Genomic DNA, 22,828 nt, shown 5'->3' on the forward strand with positions numbered 1-22,828 from the left:
TGTTTCAGCCACTGTTTGAGTAAAGTTCTGAAGATGAGTAATAATAATAATAATAATAATAGTAATAGTAATAATAATAATGTTTATTTAGTGCTTTAATGCAAACGGGCCAGTGATCAAAGCTTAGATAAAAACAGAAAATAACTGTCTTAAAAGATAAATTATACAGTTATAGTGGAAATAGTTAGATTTAGACCATAATGAAAAGAAAAGAAAAGAAATTAGTGAGATTATCACTAAACCCTAAAAAGAAAAGCACTCGGAGAGTGCAGACCTCCACCAAGACAGATCTGGCCCCCCACCCCACCCCACCCCGCCCAAATCACCACCAAAATTAAATAATTTCTTCCTTGTGCCAGTATCAACATTTCCTGTACATTTCATGAAAATCCATCCATAACTTTTTGAGTTATCTTGCTAACAAACACGCACGCACGTAAACACACAAGCAAAGTGATCACAATAGGATGGTACTAAAGTGGATTTGACACATGACAGTGATAAATAAACTAACAGGATCATTGTCTTATTGTAAGTGTTGAAACTGTTCCAGTATTTATTCAGTTCCTTCATTAAACCTGTATTTTGTCCAAACATGGTTGTTCTGTAATAGAATAATAAACCCTCACTGTTTCTGCTCCATAAAACTGAACAAACTGATTTACAATCCAGCCTAAAACGTTTGGCAGTAACTCAAATGTTTCTGTTGTTTTTGCTGCTTCAGTTTTTCCCACATGTTTCTGAGGTGCATTGAATAATAATCATAAGCATTTTATACGTTTCATAGGCTTGGATTGGAAAATAAATCACATTTATGCAAACCAGTTGGTTTGTGTTTCTGCCAAAACTCTCACACATATGGAAAGAATGATACAACTCTTCACATTTGAGCACCTTTAATATGAACCATTCCAGATGATCTGAATTTATATGGAACTGATGATTGGAAAATAAATTGATGTTTTGTTGTTGATTTAAAAACTAAATTTACTGAAGAACCCATTAGATCTGATGTGTGTTTTTAAATAATGACCTGAGTGGTGATTAATGACACTGTTGTGTATTTGTTTGTATGAGTCTAATAATAGATTCATTATATTTACTGTTGTTTTCATACAGTTCACTACTGAAGAATGTGGCACAGTGATATCCAGTCAAACGGTGTCAAACAAAGGGTTAAATACTGATACACACTGGTGTTTCTGTTCATTCAGCTGTTTTATTCAGGTATTAGTGACATGAATGATATTCATGAATTTGTGACAGGTTTCTGTGACTGAAAACTCTTTAAGTTATTTTTTGTTTCATAGGTTTTTTAGAAGTTGTGAATGAAAAGGAGAACGTTTGGAGGTCTGGACCCCTCATCCCCTCGTCTCCTCACCCCCTCAGCTCCTCATCCCCCCTCCTCATCACCCTCCTCATTTCTTCACCTCCTCATCCTCCTCATTACCACCTCATTTCATCACCTCCTCATCCACCTCACCCCCTCATCCCTTCTCCTCATCACCTCCTAACCCCCTAACCTCCTCATCCTCCTCACTGCCGCATCCCTCTCACCTCCTCATTTCTTCACCTCCTCATCCTCCTCATTCCCCTCACCCCCTCATCCCCTCTCCTCAGCACCTCCTCATCCCCCTCAGCCTCCTAACCTCCGTCATCCTCCTCACTTCCTCACCTCCTCATCCCCTCTCCTCAATCCCCTCCTCATTTCGTCACCTCCTCATCCTCCTCATTTCCTCATCCCCTCACCTCCTCATTTCTTCACCTCCTCACCCCTCATCCCCTCTCCTCCTAACCCCCTCACCACCTCATCCTCCTCACCTCCTCATCCCCCCATCTCCTGATCCCTCACCCCGCACCTCCTCATCCCCTTACCCCCCCCAAAAAAAACATCAGATCCCTCCCTCTCCTCTGTTTATTGCCATTCTCATTCTTTCATATGTGCATGAATCTTCTTTTTTACTGACTGATGAACGCTGTGGAATAAACGCTGTGGAATAGGGCTGCACGATATTGGAAAAAACTGACATTGCCTTTTTTTTTTTTTTTTAACCCTGCGAAATGTATTGCGATATGAAAAAAAATACATAAAAGGATATAACAGCTGTGTGGTGCCGATGTAAATGGTCAAACAAATTAGTTGTGTTTCCTCTGGTTGTGTCGACAGGTGGAAGACACTGTCGACACAGAACACATTTTTCAGTTTTATCCTTCTGTAGCTGAAATAATTCCAGATAACTGACGATGTTATTTTTTTTGGCACCAAGTCTTTGTTTATGGTGATTTTTCTCGTGTTCACTGCTCATTTTTCAATGTTGTTACCAGCGACTCACTCCAAATTGATTAAGAACGATTGTGATTGGTGGATCACCTGTGTGCAGTGTGTGTCACATCCCTTGAAAGTAATAAGAACCGTTGAGTTCATTTGCCTCCTACATTGGCAGGACCTGTGATGTGACTATTGCGCACACTTACAGTGCAATGTCGATGCTCAAACGATACACTGTGCAGCTCTACTGTAGAATAAATGCTATGGAATAGATGCTGTGGAATAAACGCTATAGAATAGACACTGTGGAATAGATGCTGTGGTCAATCCCAGTGTGTGAGATCGCTGTCTAAGCATTAGCTTATTTTCCAGCGTTGGCTCTGAGGATGCGCCTGTTCCATTTTTCATGACTGTTGGAGTCTTTACTGAACACAGACTCATCTCATTCTGCTGCTGCCAGTGTCGCTTCACTGTATTTTCTTCTGGCGACGCTGGATGATTCAAGGCTCAGACTCAACACAACAGCGCCTGTTTGGTTTGGTTCCCCAACTAGAAAAACCAAAGACTGTTCAACTGCAGATGTGTGTGTGAACGGTGATATTTAACTGTGTATGTGTGATTTAACTGTCTGTCTGTGTGTGTGTGTGTGTGTGTGTCTGTGTGTGTGTCTGTGTGTGTGTGTATGATTTACTGTGTGGTTCAACGTCAGTCACATCAGATTCAGATGACGTTAAGAATCCTCCTGTCAGGCAGTAAAACCCAAAACACATCTGATCTCATCTTATTCTGTTTCACATCAGGTTCCTCCACCTTTACTGGTTTATCTGTGACAGCAAACACAGAACTTACTAAGAACTTATCACTTTATTATTTATTACCTCTGCCAAGTGAAACAGCGGAGGTTATGTTTCATCAGGGTCTGTCTGTTTGTCTGTTAGCAAGATAACACCAAAAGTTATGGATGGAATTAGGATGAAATTTTCAGAAATGTTGATACTGGCACAAGGGAACAAATGATTACATTTTGGTGGTGATGGGGGGGATGATCTGTCTTGGCGGAGGTCTGCGCTCTCCAAGTGCTTTTCTAGTTCTACTTGTACTTTCTAATGTGCAATTGCCTGTTTTCACAACGTTTTTAGTTATTCTGATTATTTTCTTAGCTTTTTGTCTTGTAATATGTCCTGTGTGTACATTTGCTGTTGTGCTGCTTCTAGAACCTTAATAAACTTCTAATTTCATCTAATTTCATCCAAATTGACAAAAATAAAGTCACAGTGAACAGAATTAGCAACAAAAATGATAAACCCTTTTACAATAAGGGATTCCCTCAGTTTTAAAGGGTTTGGATGCTGTGATTAGGTTTTTGTTGTCATTTCACTTTTTTTTTTTTTTTTTCATTTTAGACCTACCCTGTTATTAGTTTTAGAAAATGACAAAGTCAGTCTCCTTCCAGACCAAGTCAACACTAGCGCTGCAATGACAGGAAAAATTAATCAACACTAATTTAGTTGTCAACAAACTTTATTAGAACTGGAGTTGTTATGCAAAAATTATCAATGAAGTTTTCTCTTCTGTTCTATGTGTTTTAATAGCCAACAAAAAGGTTTAGAAATAACTTTTAGATAACTTTATTTTTAGTTTTAACTAGCCGACAAATAGTCAACAGTAAAATTTGCGGATGATAATTTATTAATCGACAGGTCATTAGTATGAGATGCTTATATGTTTAAATTGTTAAAGGAAAGGAAAATTTAGGTTATTGCTACAATATAAATAAGAAACCTTTGTCCTTTTTTTGTATGCAGTTCATAATCGGACTACTGGTAGAGGTCTCATACAGTAATCAGTATGTGTCAACTATTGAAATACGTTCATTAGGTTTCAGGCCCTCGTCAACACACCAGTAGGCATCATGCATGAATAACAGATACCACAACCCCACCACACTTGTAAAAAAGCTGATTTCTAGGGTAACATAATGTCCTTTCCATCCATTTTTTCTGTTTTTTCAGTTCTTGTAACTGCAATACAAACCCAGCGATATGTGAAATACCCTCTGACACACATCGTCGTCATGCACAGCCCTTGATTTACTGACTTTCACCGTGAGAAAAAGCAGTTGTTTGGCCCAAATGAGTGTAATTATCTCAGTGTGTTTCTGCTCCCATTCGTCTGATGGTTACATGGGTCTTCTGGCGGCGGTTTTCAGAATGGTTCAGGCTCGTTTCATGTACGAGAGCCGCAGGTGTGTTATGTCACCTCACGCCAAATCCCAGTTTCATGCCTTAATGAAGCACATGAGCCTGGGGTGTATTTTCCCACATCACTGACAGTAAATGAAAAGACAAACTGTATTAAACACTATTTACAGTGTAGTGTCCACAAACACCGTTATCTTCTACAACATCGATGCACCAGTAAACCCATGAGTTGGATCAATGACAGTGGATGGACACACTGGGTTTATATAGATAAATAATAAAGAAATGAACAAATATGAATTTAAAAAATTAGAAAATAATAGATTTAAAAAGTGCCCCCCCCCCCACAAAAAAAATTACAAAATGAAGTAAAAAAAACAATAAAATAAGCAACAAAATGAACAAAAACAAATAGTTAGCAAAATTTATAAAAATTAACAAAAACAAATGAGAAAATTCACTAAATAATAAATAACATGGAGATCATTATTGTCACTGTTACAGGAACAATGAAAATCAGTTTAGCAGCAAACACTGAAAAGTCCAAAAAGACTGCATAAAATATCACAAAATACTGATAAATATTGTCAATATCCTAAAAAACTACACAGATAAAATCCAGTGGATCCAGTGAATTGACAAAAAAAAAAAAAATCTTTGTTCTGGTTTGGATTCAGACCCTCTGTCGACGCTTCAGGGTCGACGTAAATCCCAAACTCCTCTGGAATTCTTCCTCCGTGGGTTTTGCCATCTCAGTCGGTTGAACTTTAGAAGCAGAAACATCATCTGTCACCAAGCACAAGAAACAAACAAACAAGCAAACAAAAAAAAAAAGTCAGTGTTTTCCTGCAGTCGACTGTAGGATGAATGGAATCTGATGAATGCAGGGAAATCCACGATGTGGACAAAGTCTGTGGACACGCTGGACATCAGGTGTTTGTTTTCTAATGGGTCTGGGATCCAAAACAATAATGACTAATGTCAGAATATAGTTTTATATTATGGGATAAATATCAATGCATTGGTTAGTTTGGGTTAAAGTGTTATGTTTGCTTCCAAAATGACTCACTAGTCACTTTTCCATTGAATCTCAAATTGTGTGAATATAACTTGCTTTTAAAAATTTCTGTAATGGAAAAGCGACAATTTTGCCAAAATTCTCGTTTTTCAACTAAAAGTTTTTGTGCAGGCAAGAGGTGTTTTTTTGGGTGTAGCGCAAATGTTACATCACGCAAAAAAAAAGCCCCAGATGTTGACGGACGTTACAACAAGCAAAGAGGAGTTTTATAAAAGAAACGTGTCGGTATGTGTGGACACACCAGGAATCCAAATCATTTTTTAATTTAGTATGAGATAGAGGGGTAATATATAATAATAATGAATATATCTGTAAATCAACACGATATTTACGTTTGGTCAAGCATGTTTAGTGAATGACTTCTCGTGTCATCTCGTCGATAATAAATAACAAAATCATCGCATTTGTGATTTAATGGAAAAACCCACATTACGCACTTCTGTTTTTTTCGACATTTAGTAAATATGGGTAAGTTTTGAGCAGATGTCCTGATGGAAAAAGAGACTAGTGATGGTTTGGACTTTGTTTATATCACTATTGATTTTGTTTTTATCTATGACTGGTTTAAAATGTTCTAACCTCGTAAAACAATATTATTGATGTTTTCTAAACTATATGGACATAAATATGGGACCAATCATATCTACAGCTGTAAGAATGTCGTGTTCATGTGGAGCTGAGATAAAAAAAAAAATCAGTATTTCTTTTATAAGTTTAATGGTAGATTTTTCTTCCTCATGGAGATGTGATGAAAAGTAGATGGTGAGATGTGATCGAAGATTATTTACAGTCAGAGCAGGAAAATATTATAGAAAGTTAGAGGTAGAACATTTAAAATCATAGTCATGGATTTAAAAAAGAATCAAGGTTGATATAAATTCACTCCAAACCATCTGAGTCATTTTAGAAACAAAGATAATAATTGAACCCAGACTAACCAATACAATGATATTTATCCCATAATATAAAACTGTATTCTGACATTAGTCGTTATTGTTTTGTTAGAAAACAAACACCTGGGTTCAGCAGGTCCATATAATGGATCAGTACCAGACCAACACCCCATCATCTGTCGGTGTCCACAGGTGAACAGGACTGATGTAAATGTGTTATCGGTCCGTTCTGGTTCAGTATCAGAGGTTAGGCAGCAGCTGCTCAGATAAACCATGAATGGGCCGCAGTCGAGTGTTGGACGGCGGCGGACAGAACTCGCTGTTGACTGGGGTCCAGCTGGTTCTGACGCCAGGCTGCACTAAAGACTAATGAGGTGTTTATCCAAGAGGCTCTGGACTCTGCCCCGAAGCCCATCTGTCACCAGCACAACGCCACATTGGCCTAATTCAGCTTCTGAGCACCAAAGAAGAACAGTTTCCACTGATTCAGATGATTCTGTTACAGTTTATTAACCCTTAAAGACCCAGAACATCCACCTGTAACCAGAACCACCTACTGATGTTAATGGGTAATACCTGGTGTGTGTGTGTGTGTGTGTGTGTGTGCGTGTGTGTGTGTGTGTGTGTGTGTGTGTGTGTGTGTACACATATACATTTCACAGTTGATTGTATACAGCCATGAAAAAAAATTCTTAAACCACCCCTTGTTTTCTTCAGTTTCTTGTTCATTTTAATGCCTGGTCCAACTAAAGGTCCATTTATTTGGACAAATGTAATGATAACAACAAATTTAGCTCATAGTAGTTTAATTTCAGAGCTGATATCTGTCCATTTAACATGTTTTCTTCATAAAAAACCAAAATCACTTCAGTTCTTCCATCAATATCTATGGCATTGTACTGACAAAAACAGTGCTTTAAGACATTCCATGATTTCTTTTCTGTTTTAGTCACATGACACACACAGGAGTTAGGACTTTAATGCATAACTATTGTTTTTGATGACTTTTAAAGGTCTGATAATTTTACCAATTACCAGCATTTTGGTCGTTAGTTTTACATTCATTTTATTAATAGCATTTAACACATTTAATCTGAGGAAGATCAACTTATAAATGCAGTTGTTTCTATCTGAAGACTTTAAACCTTGAATATACAGTAAACATTATAGAACCACATAATTTTTTTTGGAACAAAGTCACGTGTTTTCCTTCTTTTTCGTGAGCTTTAGTGACATTGACAGTAATGAACCTGACACAAAAATGCCGAATTAACGCTGCACTGAGCTGCATTGTCTTGGTCCTGACGTGTCCGTCGTATAAATAAAGCCTGTTCATATCAGTATAAACTCCTCCATCGTAACGTCTGGGTTCAAGTTTAAGGTGGTTTTTCCTGGTGACATGAGCATTGGTCAGGTCTGAGGATAATCCAGACATCCCCCAGTGCAGACAATTCCCACCAGTTCTAAAGCACAACCCAATCGATGCGTCCACTTTCGAGGCGTTGTTGCAGGGAAACGGGTGAAGTGTTTTAAACCCCTAAAGCCGATGCATTCATCGATCCGCAGCTGCACAGGAGGTGAATTAGGGATTAAAATTAAGATATTAGTGATCAAAAAAGGTTAGTCATTTAAAGTCAGGGTCAATATTCAGACTAACATGATCTAAAGTGGATCAGAACTAGTCAAATAATAACAGAATAACATATAAGTAATGACAAATACAAACTTTTCTGTTTGTTTTAGTGTTAAAAAAAAGTAAAATTACTTGAAAATATTTACATTTACAAACTATCCTTTCATAAAAAATGTGAAATATCTGAATATGAACAACATGAACTGTGTTAAGAAATGTACTTGTCATTTTAACATAATTTTCTCACATTTTTGTCCATTTTCATGCATGTTTTGTTATTCATATTTGTTCATATGAACTCTCATATCTTCTACTCTCAGATTTAATTTAAAAAAAAGTAAAAGTCATTAAAGAATATGAATTACTTAGGTGCAAAACAACCTAAATCTATCTGAACTGGTTACTATAGGTGAATTTAAAGCTATTTTAAAGGAAATCAATGAACTTGGTCAATGTGACTGTTTTTAAACTTGTACAAATGATTGTTTTGTAATTACGTTTTTGTATTATGTGTTGATGATGTCTGGTCTTGTCAGAAACTGTATAATGCTGCTTTTCTTGGCCAGGTCACTCTTGAAAAAAGAGATTTGCAATCTCAATGAGGCTTTTTTTTACCTGGTTAAATAAAGGATAGCTATATATTTAGAACTTTTTATTAAAAAAACAAAGCTAAGGCAAGAAAAATATAAAAGTAGATGTATTTCAGTTAGAGGGGTTAATCTTGGGAATGTCCCTGTAGATTGATTCGAACAGTCTAAAACACTAAAACTTTTAAAAAGATGTACAAATGAAACTATTATTTAAAAAAAATAGAGCTCAGGATTGACTAAAGAAAATACTTGTTTTAAAAGACTAGATCAATATTGATAGTTGAGATAAAGACATGATTTACCTTAATTAAATTGATGTTTAAAGTAATTAATGACTGAACAAGACTGCTACTACTACTAATACTACACTACTAATACTGCTACTGCTGCTAACCACTACTAATACTAATACTGCTACTACTACTATTGCTACTACTACTGCTACTACTACGATCTACTACTGCTACTACTACTACTACTGCTACTACTACTAATACTACAACTACTAATACTGCTACGGCTGCTACTACTACTAAATACTAATACTGCTACTACTACTGCTACTACTACTATACTACTGGCTGCTACTACTACTACTGCTACTACTACTATACTACTGCTGCTACTACTACTACTGCTACTATACTACTAATACTACAACTACTAATACTGCTACTGCTGCTACTACTACTAATACTAATACTGCTACTACTACTGCTACTACTACAACTACTGCTACTGCTACTGCTACTACTACTATACTACTGCTACTACTACTACTGCTGCTACTACTACTATACTACTGCTACTACTACTACTGGCTGCTACTACTACTATGCTACTATACTACTAGCTACTACTGCTGTTGCTACTACTACTAGCTACTACTACTACTACTAGCTACTACTACTCCTGCTGCTGCTACTACTACTACTGTACTACTACTGCTGCTACTACTACTATACTACTACTGCTACTACTACTACTGCTAGTACTACGATTGCTACTACTACTGCTATTACTACTTTCTACTGCTACTACTATACTACTACTAATACTACTATACTACTGCTACTACTGCTGTTGCTACTACTACTACTAACTGCTACTGAATTCTGCTGCTACTACTACTACTACAGCTACTACTACTGTACTACTACTGCTACTACTACTATACTACTGCTACTACTACAATACTATTACTATACTACTGCTACTACTACTACTACTGCTACTACTACTACTACTATACTACTGCTACTACTACTATTACTAAGTAGAGTGTTGGCCCGTGCGGATCCACTGGGTCTACATGTGGTAGTTTTTATGCTGTTGTTTATTCCGTGCATGCTGTATTGCATTATGGCCATAGCAACATGATTTGTAAACTATTGTATTCTACAATTAGTAATATCTCCCAAAATATTGGGTCCTATTAACTTACCGTTTGCACTAGTCTGTTCATTGACCAATAATACAGAAGTATGACAAACTGCAGCAGTCAGCTGTGTACGGATTTAGTGTGACACCCGAGACACACATACACCTACAGCCGGGGAGCCACTTGGCTTTCATCATATAGATAAATGTCTCCTACACTTAAGCCCCAAACTCTTTTCCCTCGTATCTTTACAAAGATCCAAGAGGAAACACTGGATTCATGAAGATAAAACATGTGGTGGTATTTGTCAGGAAGGCGTGGCCTAAAGCCTGTAAATATACGCCTCAGATCTGAATCCCTGTTGAGTAAACTCAGCTCTGCACCATGTAAACATTATCTGTGTTGTTCTCCACCACCACCACCCCCCTCCAGCCCCTGTCCCTCTGAAAACGCCACACAGACCGATGGTAAACATCCACTGGAGACAGTAGATGGAGCTGTGTGTTTGATGGAGCATCTTCACCGATTCGTAATGTACGAGTCCTTTAAGTTTTACATCCTACAGTAGATGAGGATGAAGATAAGGATGAAGATGATGAGGAGGAAGATTATGATGAGGAGGAGGAGGATAAGATGAGGATGAGGAGGGTGAAGATGATGATGATGAGGAGGAGGAGGATGAAGATGAGGGTGATGAAGATGATGAGGATGTGATGTTGAGGAGGAGGAAAATTATAAGAATGAGGATAAGAAGGAGGAGATGATGATTATGATGATGATGTATTGTTCTGTTGGCTGAGTCCACTGCTTTGGAGGGTTTCAGGTGTTGGGGTTGTGTTCAGTGGTGTGTGTGAGGTGGTGTGTGTGTTGGGGGGGGGTCTGTCTGTCCTTCTGTCTCTGTCAGTCCGTGTCTAATTCAACTGTTTTCTGTGGCTGAGTCACTGATCGGGGGGGTTTGGGAATGGTTGGGTTGTGGTTGGGGGGGTCTGTTTGTCCTTCTGTCAGTTGTGTCTAAATCCGGTGTTTTCCCGTTTTTTTATTTTTATTTTTTTCAGACTCTGGAGGAGCCCCCTACTTGACGGTGGGGGACGGATGTGAGCGCCAAGTACCGAGGGGCGTTCTGCGAGGCCAAGATTAAAAACGCCAAGAGGCTGGTGAAGTGCCAAGGTAAGGCCACACCCACACTGGGGGGTGGGGGGGTGGAGGAGAGCGGGCTGACCCAAACCCAGAATCAGGTTTACATCAGCACATCATGAGTCTGAATTATTTATACACAGGGCTTTACTCAGAGTTAATTTTCTACATTTCATGTCTCTATTAAGTTTTTTTCCATATAAAATCCACATTTTATATGGATTATAAACCTGTTGAATTCAAACATTTATTTTATATGGATTCAAAGATTTTTTATTGTCTATTCACCAGATGCACAGGACAAACAGAAAAATGAGAAGAATATAGAATATGTCGTGAAACAGTGATGAAAGAAAAAAAAACCCAAAACAATATGAAATATGGAATTGGATGAAAGCAGACAAATCATTGGAAACATGAGATTTTATGTGACTTAAAAACAAAACAAACCCTAAAAAAACAAACAAAAAAACGTGCATCCTAGTAATGATGCCCACCGTTTTAATGTCCAGATCTAACATGCATATTGATTGTTTTTTAATCTGAAAATCAGGATTTGTCTGAACTGAATGTCCACAAAAATAAATCCACTAATGGACTGAAACACCCAGACCAGGGGTTATGGAGTATCCTATTTCTGAGGTGCATTAAACACATCTTGGTTGTGTTTCGGAGCAGGTCTGATGGTTTTCTCATTACTCTCATCTGTTAAACCCTCTCTACATCCTCTGACGTCGTCTGTTCGTCGTTCTGATGTTCTGATCGACACCTGTTCGTTTCATACAAACAACTTCATTTCTCGTCTCTGGTTTGTTTTTGCATTTGGTAGCGTCCACCTGTTGCTTTCCCGCCACACTAACCTCACATGCTGGTTCTGGTTTTTACTGCGTATGGGGCTGAAACCCTGATCCGGGCCCAGTCCGGTACACAGGGGGGCCTGTGGTGGCGCTGGCGTTCTGCCTGGGTCACTGATGTAGCGTGGTATGTATTTCCCGAGGACCCGAAGCATCTGTATGATACAGTTCAGACAGTACGAGTGTGTGGGAGAGGCAAAGATGGTCCTTGGTGGTTTCACCGTGGCATTTCCTGGGGCTTTCCCTTTGCATTCACCGTGGCGTTTCCCAGCGCCATTGCACTTTCAGCCATATCATCAGATAGCCTACGTTGAAAGCGCTAAATAGCATTTTTGGTATCAGTAGTTCACAGTGTATAAACTTCTTTAAAATAAATAAACATGCGACGCTTAGCCTGGCGGGGGGGCAAGAAAGGCCTATAATGCACTGGGGAATCACTGAACAAAAAAGAAAACCAAAAAAACCAAAATGACCTCCGCCATATCTGCATTTGAATAAATACCTAAAAAATATCGGTACAGCACTTTTTAATATCCATACGGTATCGTGAAATGAAATACCTTGATATATTGCAGAACCGATATTTTCTTACAGCCCTAGTTCTGATCCACTTCAGATCATACTGGTCTGAATTGGACCCTCTGGTCTGAGCGCTCCTGTGTTTGACCTGGTCCTCCATCTGCTGCTGATGGGTTTGTCTGTGGGGTCAGAGGTCACAGGTCACATGTTCCTCCTTCTCCATTTCCCTGTGATTCCTCGCCTCCTTCCCTTGCGTCTGAGCGCTGGTATCATCTGTAACTGATGAAACGCTGCCTGTGGAACCTCTCCATTCCTCCGTCTTCCATCTTCTTTAATGACCTGACATCCAAGCTGCCTCCTCCCTCCATCTCCGTTCCATTCATTGTCTCCGTCGCGCCTCTCGCTGACGTTGAATCGCTGTTTCTGCTGTTGTTCTACTTGACTCCGACTCGGCGTTTTCTTCGACAGCTGCTGCTTAACATCTTTTTTTTTTCTCCTTTTTTTTCCCCATCCCGCTCTGGTTCAGCGCTGATTCCAAACTAAATCACAGTCAATAAAAGCGAAGCCGTTTCTTCTCTGACATAATTATGTTACGTTTTACTAGTACATGCTCTGAAAAATCCCTTTAATTTCCCTCAGCAACAGAAAAGGAAGCACAGGAAGGTTCTGGGTCTGGAACATAGAGGACAAGCAGGTTCTCAGGGTTTTGGCTGCAGTCGTACTTTTCACAAAATGCAGATGTAGCAGCGTGCATGACGGCTTTGGGGTTGTTTTCTGACACACGTGGATGCCAGGTCACTATGGAAACGGGAGATTACTACAAGATGCCGAGGGTCAAACTCATTTTAGTTCAGGTTCCACATTCAGACCAATATAATCTAAAGTGGGTCAGAACAGTCAAATAATAACAGAATAACCTACAAATGATGTTTGTTTTAGTTAAAAAACCAAAAAAAAAAGTCAAATTACAAATGAATTTTATTTTAAAAGCCATTTGAAAGAAGCGTAAAATCAATGAGCTTGGTCAGTGTAACTGTTTTTAAACTTGTACAAAATGATTGTTTTGTAATTATTGATTGAAAGTTTTTGTATTATGTGTTGATTATGTCTGGTCTTGTCAGAAACTGTGTGTTTATGCTGCTTTTCTTGGCCAGGTCACTCTTGAAAAAGAGATTTACAGTCTCAATGAGGCTTTTTTTTAACCGGGTTAAATGAAGGATATATATGAACATGTTTATAACTCTAAACCATAAAAAAAACATGAATAAACTGAGCAGCCATGAAAAACATGAAATTCTTCAGAAAAACAAGCGTAATTTTAATAATATTTTGCCTCAATTTATCATTACACATCTACATTGCAACATTCAGATTACATTGGATCTACAAATACACACAACATTTAATAGCAGACAGAATATTGGTATGATTACATTGATTTATATTAAGGCATTTCAGGTTTTTTCATGGTTATTTAGATTATTCACATTTTTTCATAAACTTTTTCATCATGTAATTTTACCTTTTTCCACACTAAAATTAGAAAAGAAAAATTTGAAGTCTTAACCTGAAATATCTGAAGAAAATAACTGCAATTCTAACAATGTTGTGCCCCAACTCATTATATATTCATGTGTAAAACAACTGGAAATGTTGAGATTTACAAACTATCCTTATACAAAAAAATGTGAATAATCTGAAGAACCATTAAACCCTTAAGTTTTTTTTTTTCTTTCTGATACTTTAATGGTCCTATGTCTACATGGTCTTCTCAGATCAGCTGTCGTTGATCTGTTTGACGTTTATGGTCTGAGTTTGTTCATGTTCTGATGATGTTTGCACCCGTTCTTCATCTAGAGTCTCATGTTCCTGTTGGTTCTCATGTGACTCTGTTTTCCACAGGTGACCTTTAAACCAGACCTGTCCACAGCCGAGGTCCACGACGACAGCATCAAGGGACCTCTGAAGGTAAGGACCGGTGGACATATAGACACAGGGACGGGTGGACACAGGGATGGGTGGACATGGGGACGGATCATGAAATGGTTTAATTTCCTTTTTATGGTAAAAGTTTAATGTAATAAAAAGCTAAAATATTTCCACTGTCGTCTTTCATTCTGATTCTATCATGATTCTAATATTCTAGTTTTAAAGGGTTAACGCCTGTTTTTGTTGTTCGTGTTTGATGAAAGTACTGATGTCTTTGCTGTGATTGGACATTTTAACATGGGCGTGTCCGTCCCCAGGTCGGCGCTGTTGTCGAGGTGAAGAATCAGGATGGAGTTTATCAGGAGGCGACGATCAATAAGCTGACAGATGCCAGTATATATACAGTTGGTAAGGCCAGGACACACTACTACTGATGCTACTACTACTATTCCTCCTCCTCTCTCTTTCTCCTCTTCCTCATCCTCTTTTTCCTCCTCTTCTTCCTCTTCTACAACCTCTCATATGTTTGTGTTCTGTGAGGGGTTTGGTGTTTTTGCCACTGGAGTTTGTAAGGATACTGCTGGTGTAAAGTGTCTGGTTAACTCTTTGTTTTACAATAACAAGTATTTAAACACTGAATACGTCAAACAAAAGAAGAGAACTTCAACTTTAAACACAAAAAACTATTTGATTCTGTCTTTGTTCCTTTCAGTCCAAAGTGAACGATGCTGTATATGTTGCTATAGGAACGATGCTGTATATGTTGCTACGGGAATGATTGTGTATATGTTGCTATGGGAACGATGCTGTATGCGTTGCTATTGTAATGATGCTGTATGTGTTGCCACAGTAATGAGCTGTTTGCATTGTCACGGTAATGATGCTGTATGCGTTGTCACAGTAATGATGCTGTATGCGTTGTCACAGTAATGATGGCTGTATGGTTGTCACGGTAATGATGCTGTATGTGTTGTCACGGTAATGATGCTGTATGCATTGTCATGGTAATGATGCTGTATGACGTTGTCACAGTAATGATGCTGTATGCGTTGCTACGGTTATGATGCTGTATGCGTTGTCACGGTAATGATGCTGTATGCATTGTCATGGTAATGATGCTGTATGTGTTGCTACAGTAATGATGCTGTATTCATTGGCTACAGTAATGATGCTGTATTCGTTGCTATGGTATGTTGCTATATGCATTGCTATGGGAATGATACTGCTTTCGTTGCTATGGTAATGATGCTGTAGGTGTTGCTACAGGAATGATGCTGTATGCGTTGCTATGGTAATGATGCTATATACGTTGCTATAGGACTGATACTGCTTTCGTTGTTATGGGAAGGATGCTGTATCGTAGCTATGGGCATGCTGCATATACATTGCTACAGCAATGTGCTGTATGCGTTTCTATGGTAATGATGCTACATACACTGCTATAGGAATGATACTGTATGCGTTGCTACGGCAATGGGTGCTGTATGCGTTGCTATGGTAATGATGCTATAGATGTTGCTGTAGGAATGGATCCTGCTTTCGTTGCTACGGTAATGATGCTGTAGGCATTGCTACGGTAATGATGCTGTATGCGTTGCTATGGCAATGATACTGTACACTGTGCCTATGGGATACAGGTTATTTGTATTTGGACACTTTACAGCGTGTCCTTTATTTTTCTGGAAGAGCTACTTCTTTGTTGTTTGTTTGAATCCCCCACAGCACCCCCTACAGTATAACAGTGAAAACAGGGTGGACAGATAAGTGCAGTCAGAGGTGGGAGCAGAGTTCATATTTCTAAAACAGTGGGTGGAGTTAAAGTGCAGCAGGTGGTTGGTGTGGTGGCTGATGGCGGCTGTGGGCGCCGTCATCTCTGCAGCTGCTCGGGGGGGCTTTTCCTCGTCTGGAAATGCTCGGTTTGGCACATTTTCACTCTTCCATTCATCAGAAGCAAAACAAGTGGTGTCACCGTTAAGCTGCGCCGAGTGTTTTCCTCGTATTGTTGTTGTTAAAACGTATTTGAGCAGCTGATAATGGAGCACACGTGTAAGTCACAAACGGGTTATTGTGTTTCAAGTGGAAGTGAACCCCCACTGTGGGTGGAGCTCCGCCCACTGGACTGTGGACTTTACTCCAACTGAGTTTCAGACTCCAGCTCATAATGAACCCCATCGGTCCGGATCGGATGGAAAAAAACACAGGTTCATTTAGATCTGACCTAAATATAGAAGTGGAACCAGAAGGCACATATTTAGATTCAGTGATGTTAAACGGTGGGGTCAAACATACGGCCTGTGGACCAAACCGGCCGCTAAAAGGGTCCAATACGGGAGGGAGGGCGGATAGACTTTATTTCGAACATAAGTAGGCATAAGAAATGACCAATTTAAACAGGACCCTCCAATATATTGAAGGAAAGAAATCAACTAAAAAAAGAACAAAAGTCACATAATATAAAACTATTTCATTGTGTTCTTTAATAGTTCAGGGTTCCATATTCAGACCAAAGTGGTCTAAAGTGGATCAGAACCAGTAAAATACTGTCATAATACCTTTAAATAACGACAAATACAAATATTGCTCTTTGTTTTAGTGTAAGAAAAAATAAGTAAAATTACATGAAAGTGGTTTATTAAACTATCCTTCATAAGTAATATGAATAACCTGGCATTCTTCAGAAAAAGTGTAAAGTAACCAGTATTCTGCCTCCGTTAATCTTTTACACACGTACGTTATAATAACTAGTGTGTTGACTCATGTGGATCCACAGGTTCTAGATGTGGTCGTTTTCTGCTGTTGTGTAATCATGCATGTTGTACTGCAGTTGTCCAGCAGTCATTGCCAAAGCGTTCTGGCCATAGCAATGTGATTGTAGGATATTGTATTAAAAATGACTAATATCTCCCAAAATATTGGTCCTATCAACTTTCCGTTTTCATTAGTCTGTTCATTGACCAAAAATACATAAATATGATAAACTACAGCAGTCAGCTGTGTACGTAGTTAGTGTGAATCCCAAGACACACACACACACACACACAGGCCACTTGGCTTTTATAATATAGAAAATGGATTAGATTTCTGTAGCGCTTCACATTATTGATCTATTATTCACTCTCTTACAGATCACAGTGGATCTACAAATACACCAAACATTTAATAACAGATGAAATATTTTTTTAATAAGTTTCTCATAAGAAATTTCAGGTTTTTTATAGTTTAGATTTTCACATTTTTTGTTAAAGTATGATTTGGTAATGTAAACATTTCCTGTTGTAATACACATGTATATAAGAGGATATGTGTTAAAATTTAATATTGTTATATTAAAAATAATATAATATAGTTAAAATTGCATCTATTTTTCTTTAGATATTTCAGGTTAAAAATCCAAATGTTTTTGTTTTTTTTTTTTCATTTGTTTTAATGTGTAAAAAAATCGTCAGTGGATGAAAACAGTGTCCTGACGTCACTCTGACAGAGGTTTCCTGCTTCGTTCTAATCTCTGATGTGGGTGTGAACTAAAACCCTGCATTAAACGCCCCCAGGGCTGTCACATGATCACATGATGCAGCACGGAACCTGCCCACTTCCAGCCCCGCCCACCCATAGTGACAGCGCTGTTACAGAGTCATTTAATCACGTCTTCACAGCCTCCATTGGATCTGTGGTTTAGAGCTGGACAATAATAAGCATCATGTTCTTCTAATGTTAGACAATTTATGACTTTAATCTGTTTCCTGGTGACACGAATGAAGACGAACCCAGTGAAAAATCCTCTTTACTCAACCATGTGACGTATATTACACATTAAAGTGCATTGTTAGCACAGCAATAACAGTTACAGAAGAATAATGTTGATTTTTGAGAATTTTTCAGAAAGCAGAATCTCATTAATCTGATGAACTGTGGTCTGTGATTCTACTAAATTTAATTTTAGCCAAATATTAATTTCAATAAAACAATAAAAACACCAGGTCGATATATTTAAACTAAAATGGTTTATAATGGGATGGTTTAATGGATGGATCAGAATCTAAACAATCATGAAAAAATGAACAAATGTTGCATTCTGACCTAAACATTTAATATAAAATAATCTGACCTTTAATAACATAAAGTGTAAAGTGTGTCGAATAAACTCACCTGGACACAGGAAGGATATGGTAAAGACCCAGAGGATCCGTCTGTAAGGGTCTGTTTAGGATCCACCACCTGTTGTGGTGCTTGACCTTTGACCTGTGTACTCTGGTCTAAGTTCTGTTTCTCATCCACAGTGTTCGACGACGGCGATGAGAAAACGCTGAGGGCGTTCGTCTCTGTGTCTGAAAGGAGCTCGACACTTCGCAGAGAGTGAAGTAAGTCTGGTCCACAGGTTTAACACTGGCATGGGTTCACTGGGACCTGCAGGGACCACATAGACTACAAAGACCGCATAGACCACAAAGACCACATAAAGCACGTAAACCACATAGACCATGTAGACCACATAGACCACATAGATCACATAAACCACAAAGACTGTGTAGACCACATAAACCACAAAGACCATGTAGACCACAAAGACCATGTAGGCTACATAATCCACAAAGACTACAAAGACCATGTAGACCACATAACCACATAGACCACGTTCGACAGCACTGGTGCCCAACATATGGCCCATGGGCCAACACCGGCCCACCCAAGGGTCCTCTCTGGTCCACGGGATGAATTTGTAAAATGCAAAAATTACATTAACATAAATGATGTTAAAATCTTTTTAGTTCAGGTTCCACATTCAAACCAATGTGATCTAAAGTGGATCAGAACCAGTAAAATAATAATACTGTATAATAAACTATAAATAATGACAAATACAAATATTTCTGCTTTAGTGTAAAAAACTAAAATTGCATGAAAGTGTTTACATTTATAAACTGTAAATGTGAATAATCTGAACAGATATAGAATCAGTATATTGTACCAATATTCTGTCTGTTATTAAATGTTGTGTTTATTTGTAGATCCACTGTGTCTGTATGTTATAATGAACATGTAGAAATGATAAACTGAGGCAGAATATTGGTCAAATTACACTGATTTTTCTTAATAAATTCCAGGTTCATGTTATTCATATTTTTTAAAGGATAGTTTTGGGGATATAACCATTTCCATCATATAATTTTACTTTTTTCACCATAAAACGTATAGAAACATTAGTATTTGTCATTATATTCTGTGTTCTTCTGTTGTTTTTCCACTGGTCTGATCCACTTTAGATCATAAATTCCATCACTGTTGTGTGTAAATGAGTCCCTGTGTTTTTGTGGCCCTCAGACCCTGGACCGACTCCCCCTCACCAACCCTGAACACTTTGGAACGCCGGTCATCGGGAAGAAAGGCAACCGCGGCCAGCCGCTCCAACCCCATGTGAGTGTTTTTACCTCCAAGTGTCTCCGTCTGATGCTCACTTTGGTTTATGACTTTTATTCACAGTTCGCTCCTCGTCATCGCCGTCGTTGTCATTGCCGTTACCATAGCAATTGTAGCAGCATGGTTATTTTGTGCATTTATCACCTGTTTTGGGTCGAACTTCAACACAAATGCAGTGGTTTGTCTTTTTGTCTCTGAATCTCCTCATCATGACCTTTTATTCTGTTGAAATCACGTCTCCAGCATCCTTATCGCTTGTATTCCAGCTTAAAAAAAAAAAAACAATAACCGATGACACTAAAACCTAAAGTGTTTTTTTTTTCTGTTTCATCTCTGTCTGAACTCAACTGTTTCTCGTTTCCAGTCAAGAGGAGGAGCTGTCGGCATCGTCCAGCGAAGAAGATGACGGCGACCAGCGGCAGAACGAGGACCTGTTCGGTAAAGTCGTCTGCGTGACGCCGTCGCTGCGGGAGACAAGAAGAAGACCACATGGTACCCCGGCACTGGTGAGTGAATCCGAACCTCCCGTTAAGGCATTTTCTTCTCATCAGATGCACAGATGGAGTAAAAGAGCTCCGATCACAGAAACATCCAAGTTAGTTTGTTCCAGAATCATCAGTTTGATCCTTTAACCCTGAGGTCAAAGTCAGTTTAGTTCAGGTTCCACATTCAGCCCAGTCGGATCTGAAACGGACCAGACCATAAAATAATAACAGAGAGAACAGTGAAACTACATGATGAAAGTGTTTACGTCTGCAAAGTATCATTAAAAATATGATAACATGAACAACCAGAGTATGAATTACAAACCATCCTTTAAAAAAAACATGAATAAACTGAACAACATGAACGTTATTAGAAAAATAAAAGCAATTTAACCAATATTCTGCCTCATTTAGCATTTATACATGTAATGGAATATCAGTTAATGGGTCATATTCAGATTATATGACCTAAACTGGAATAATAACAGAAGAACCCAGAATATAATGACAAATACTAACGTTTCTATATGTTTTACATAGAAAAAAAGTAAAATTATATGATGGAAATGTTTACATCCACAAACCATCCTTTAAAAAAATGTAAATAACATGAACAACCTGGAATTTATTAAGAAAAATAACAGCAATTTAACCAATATTCAGTCTCAGTTTTATCATTTATACATGTAATGGAATATCAGTTTAATGGGTCATATTCAGATTAATATGACCTAAAATGGATCAGACCAGTAAATAATAACAGAAGAACCCAGAATATAATGACAAATACTAATGTTTCTATGTTTTACAATGAAAAAAGTTAAATTATAATGATGGAAATGTTTACATCCACAAACTATCCTTTAAAAATATGAATAATGATCTACAAATACACACAACATTTAGTAACAGACAGAATATTGGTACAAATACACTGATTTTTTCTTTAAAAAATGTTTGTTTTTTTATGGTTACTTAGATTATTCACATTTTTGTAAATGTTTCATCATGTAATTTAACTTTTTACACTAATACGGAAACAAAAGAAAAAGTTGGAGTTGTAACGTGAAATATCTAAAGAAAAATAAGTGTAATTTTAACAGTAGTCTGCCTCAGTTTATCATTTACACATGTTCATTATAACGTACAGATACAGTGAATCTACAAATACAACAAACAGTTAATAACAGAGTATTGGCCCAATTACATAGATTTTTCTTTAAAAAATTTAGTTTTTTTTATGCTTACTTTGTTCACATTTTTTGTAAATGTTTTCATCATGGAATTTAACTTTTTCACACTAATACAGAAAGAAAAGAAAAATTGGAGTTGTAATGTGAAATATTTTAAGAAAAAATACATGTAATTTTAACAATATTCTGCCCCAACTAATCATTTATACATGTACATTATAACGTACAGATATAGTGGATCTACAAATACACAAAACATTAATAATAGACAGAATATTGTGCAATTACACCCATTTCAGGTTTTTCATTTAGATTATTTACATTTTTTTGTAAATATTTCCATCATGTATCTTTACTTTTTCACATAAAAAAAATTAGTCATTGTAACCTGAAATATCTTTTTAAAAAATAGGTGCAATGTTAACAATATTCTGCCCTAACTCATCTTTTATACATGTATATTACAGCTGGAAATTATTACATTGACAAACTATCCTTTAACAAAAATTTAAATAATCTAAACATAAAAAAACAAAAAATTCTTCCGTAAAATCAGTGTAATTGTACCAATATTCTCCTGATCCTAAATGTTTTGTGTATTTGTAGATCCACTGTGATCTGTACTTTATAAATAATAAAATGAGGCAGAATATTGTTAAAATTACATAATTTTCTGAATAAATGTTAGGTTGTTTGTGGTTGTTCATGGTTTTCACATCCACTGAAAAGCTGAGAAACTGAGTTTTTTTTTTTTAAAAGCACGAGTAAGGATCAGTGTTTAAAAAGGTATTGAACATTTAAACTATAAGGACAGGTGTAAAACTGCAGCAGAAACAGCAGTTGGATGTTTTAAGTCTTTCTGACCTGTGTGACTCCGCCCCCCCCCCCCCCCCCCCCCCCAGCGCTCACTAAAACGGTGACAGGCATCGTTTGTTTATGTAAGTGCTACAAGTAGGACCAGGAGGATGGGAGGAGGACGGTGGGTGGGGGGGCTGTCCCTTTAACTGTGGAGTCAGCAGAGCCCCGCCCCCTGGTTGGGGTTGTTGTTGCTGCCTGGGCTCCACGCTGCCTCCCTGTGGCGGCCAGCAGTACTGCAGCCTCATACTGTGAAGAGGCAGAGGGTGGAGCAGATTCCACTGGAGGGAGGAGTCACAACAACAACCCCCCACCCCCCCCCCCCCCACACACACACACACACACACACACAGGGCCTAGTTTAAGGAGAATCTAAGAAACAGGTGTGAAGGAGTGCAT

At 38.0% G+C, this 22,828-nt stretch overlaps 1 protein-coding gene across 1 annotated transcript in view; it reads left to right on the top strand.

Annotated features, from left to right (window-relative positions):
* Positions 1 to 6,012: 6,012 nt before the first annotated feature.
* The window catches only part of arid4b (AT-rich interaction domain 4B), a 48,074-nt gene continuing 31,258 nt past the window's right edge, over positions 6,013 to 22,828 (top strand). The window contains 9 exon segments of the mRNA XM_030155462.1: positions 6,013 to 6,016; positions 11,101 to 11,150; positions 14,455 to 14,520; positions 14,799 to 14,889; positions 18,759 to 18,790; positions 18,792 to 18,839; positions 19,801 to 19,878; positions 19,880 to 19,893; positions 20,261 to 20,402. Of these exon segments, the coding sequence (XP_030011322.1) occupies positions 6,013 to 6,016; positions 11,101 to 11,150; positions 14,455 to 14,520; positions 14,799 to 14,889; positions 18,759 to 18,790; positions 18,792 to 18,839; positions 19,801 to 19,878; positions 19,880 to 19,893; positions 20,261 to 20,402 (525 nt within the window).

This window comes from Sphaeramia orbicularis, chromosome 15 (assembly GCF_902148855.1).
Source record: "Sphaeramia orbicularis chromosome 15, fSphaOr1.1, whole genome shotgun sequence".
In the NCBI taxonomy this organism is placed as follows: Eukaryota; Metazoa; Chordata; class Actinopteri; order Kurtiformes; family Apogonidae; genus Sphaeramia; species Sphaeramia orbicularis.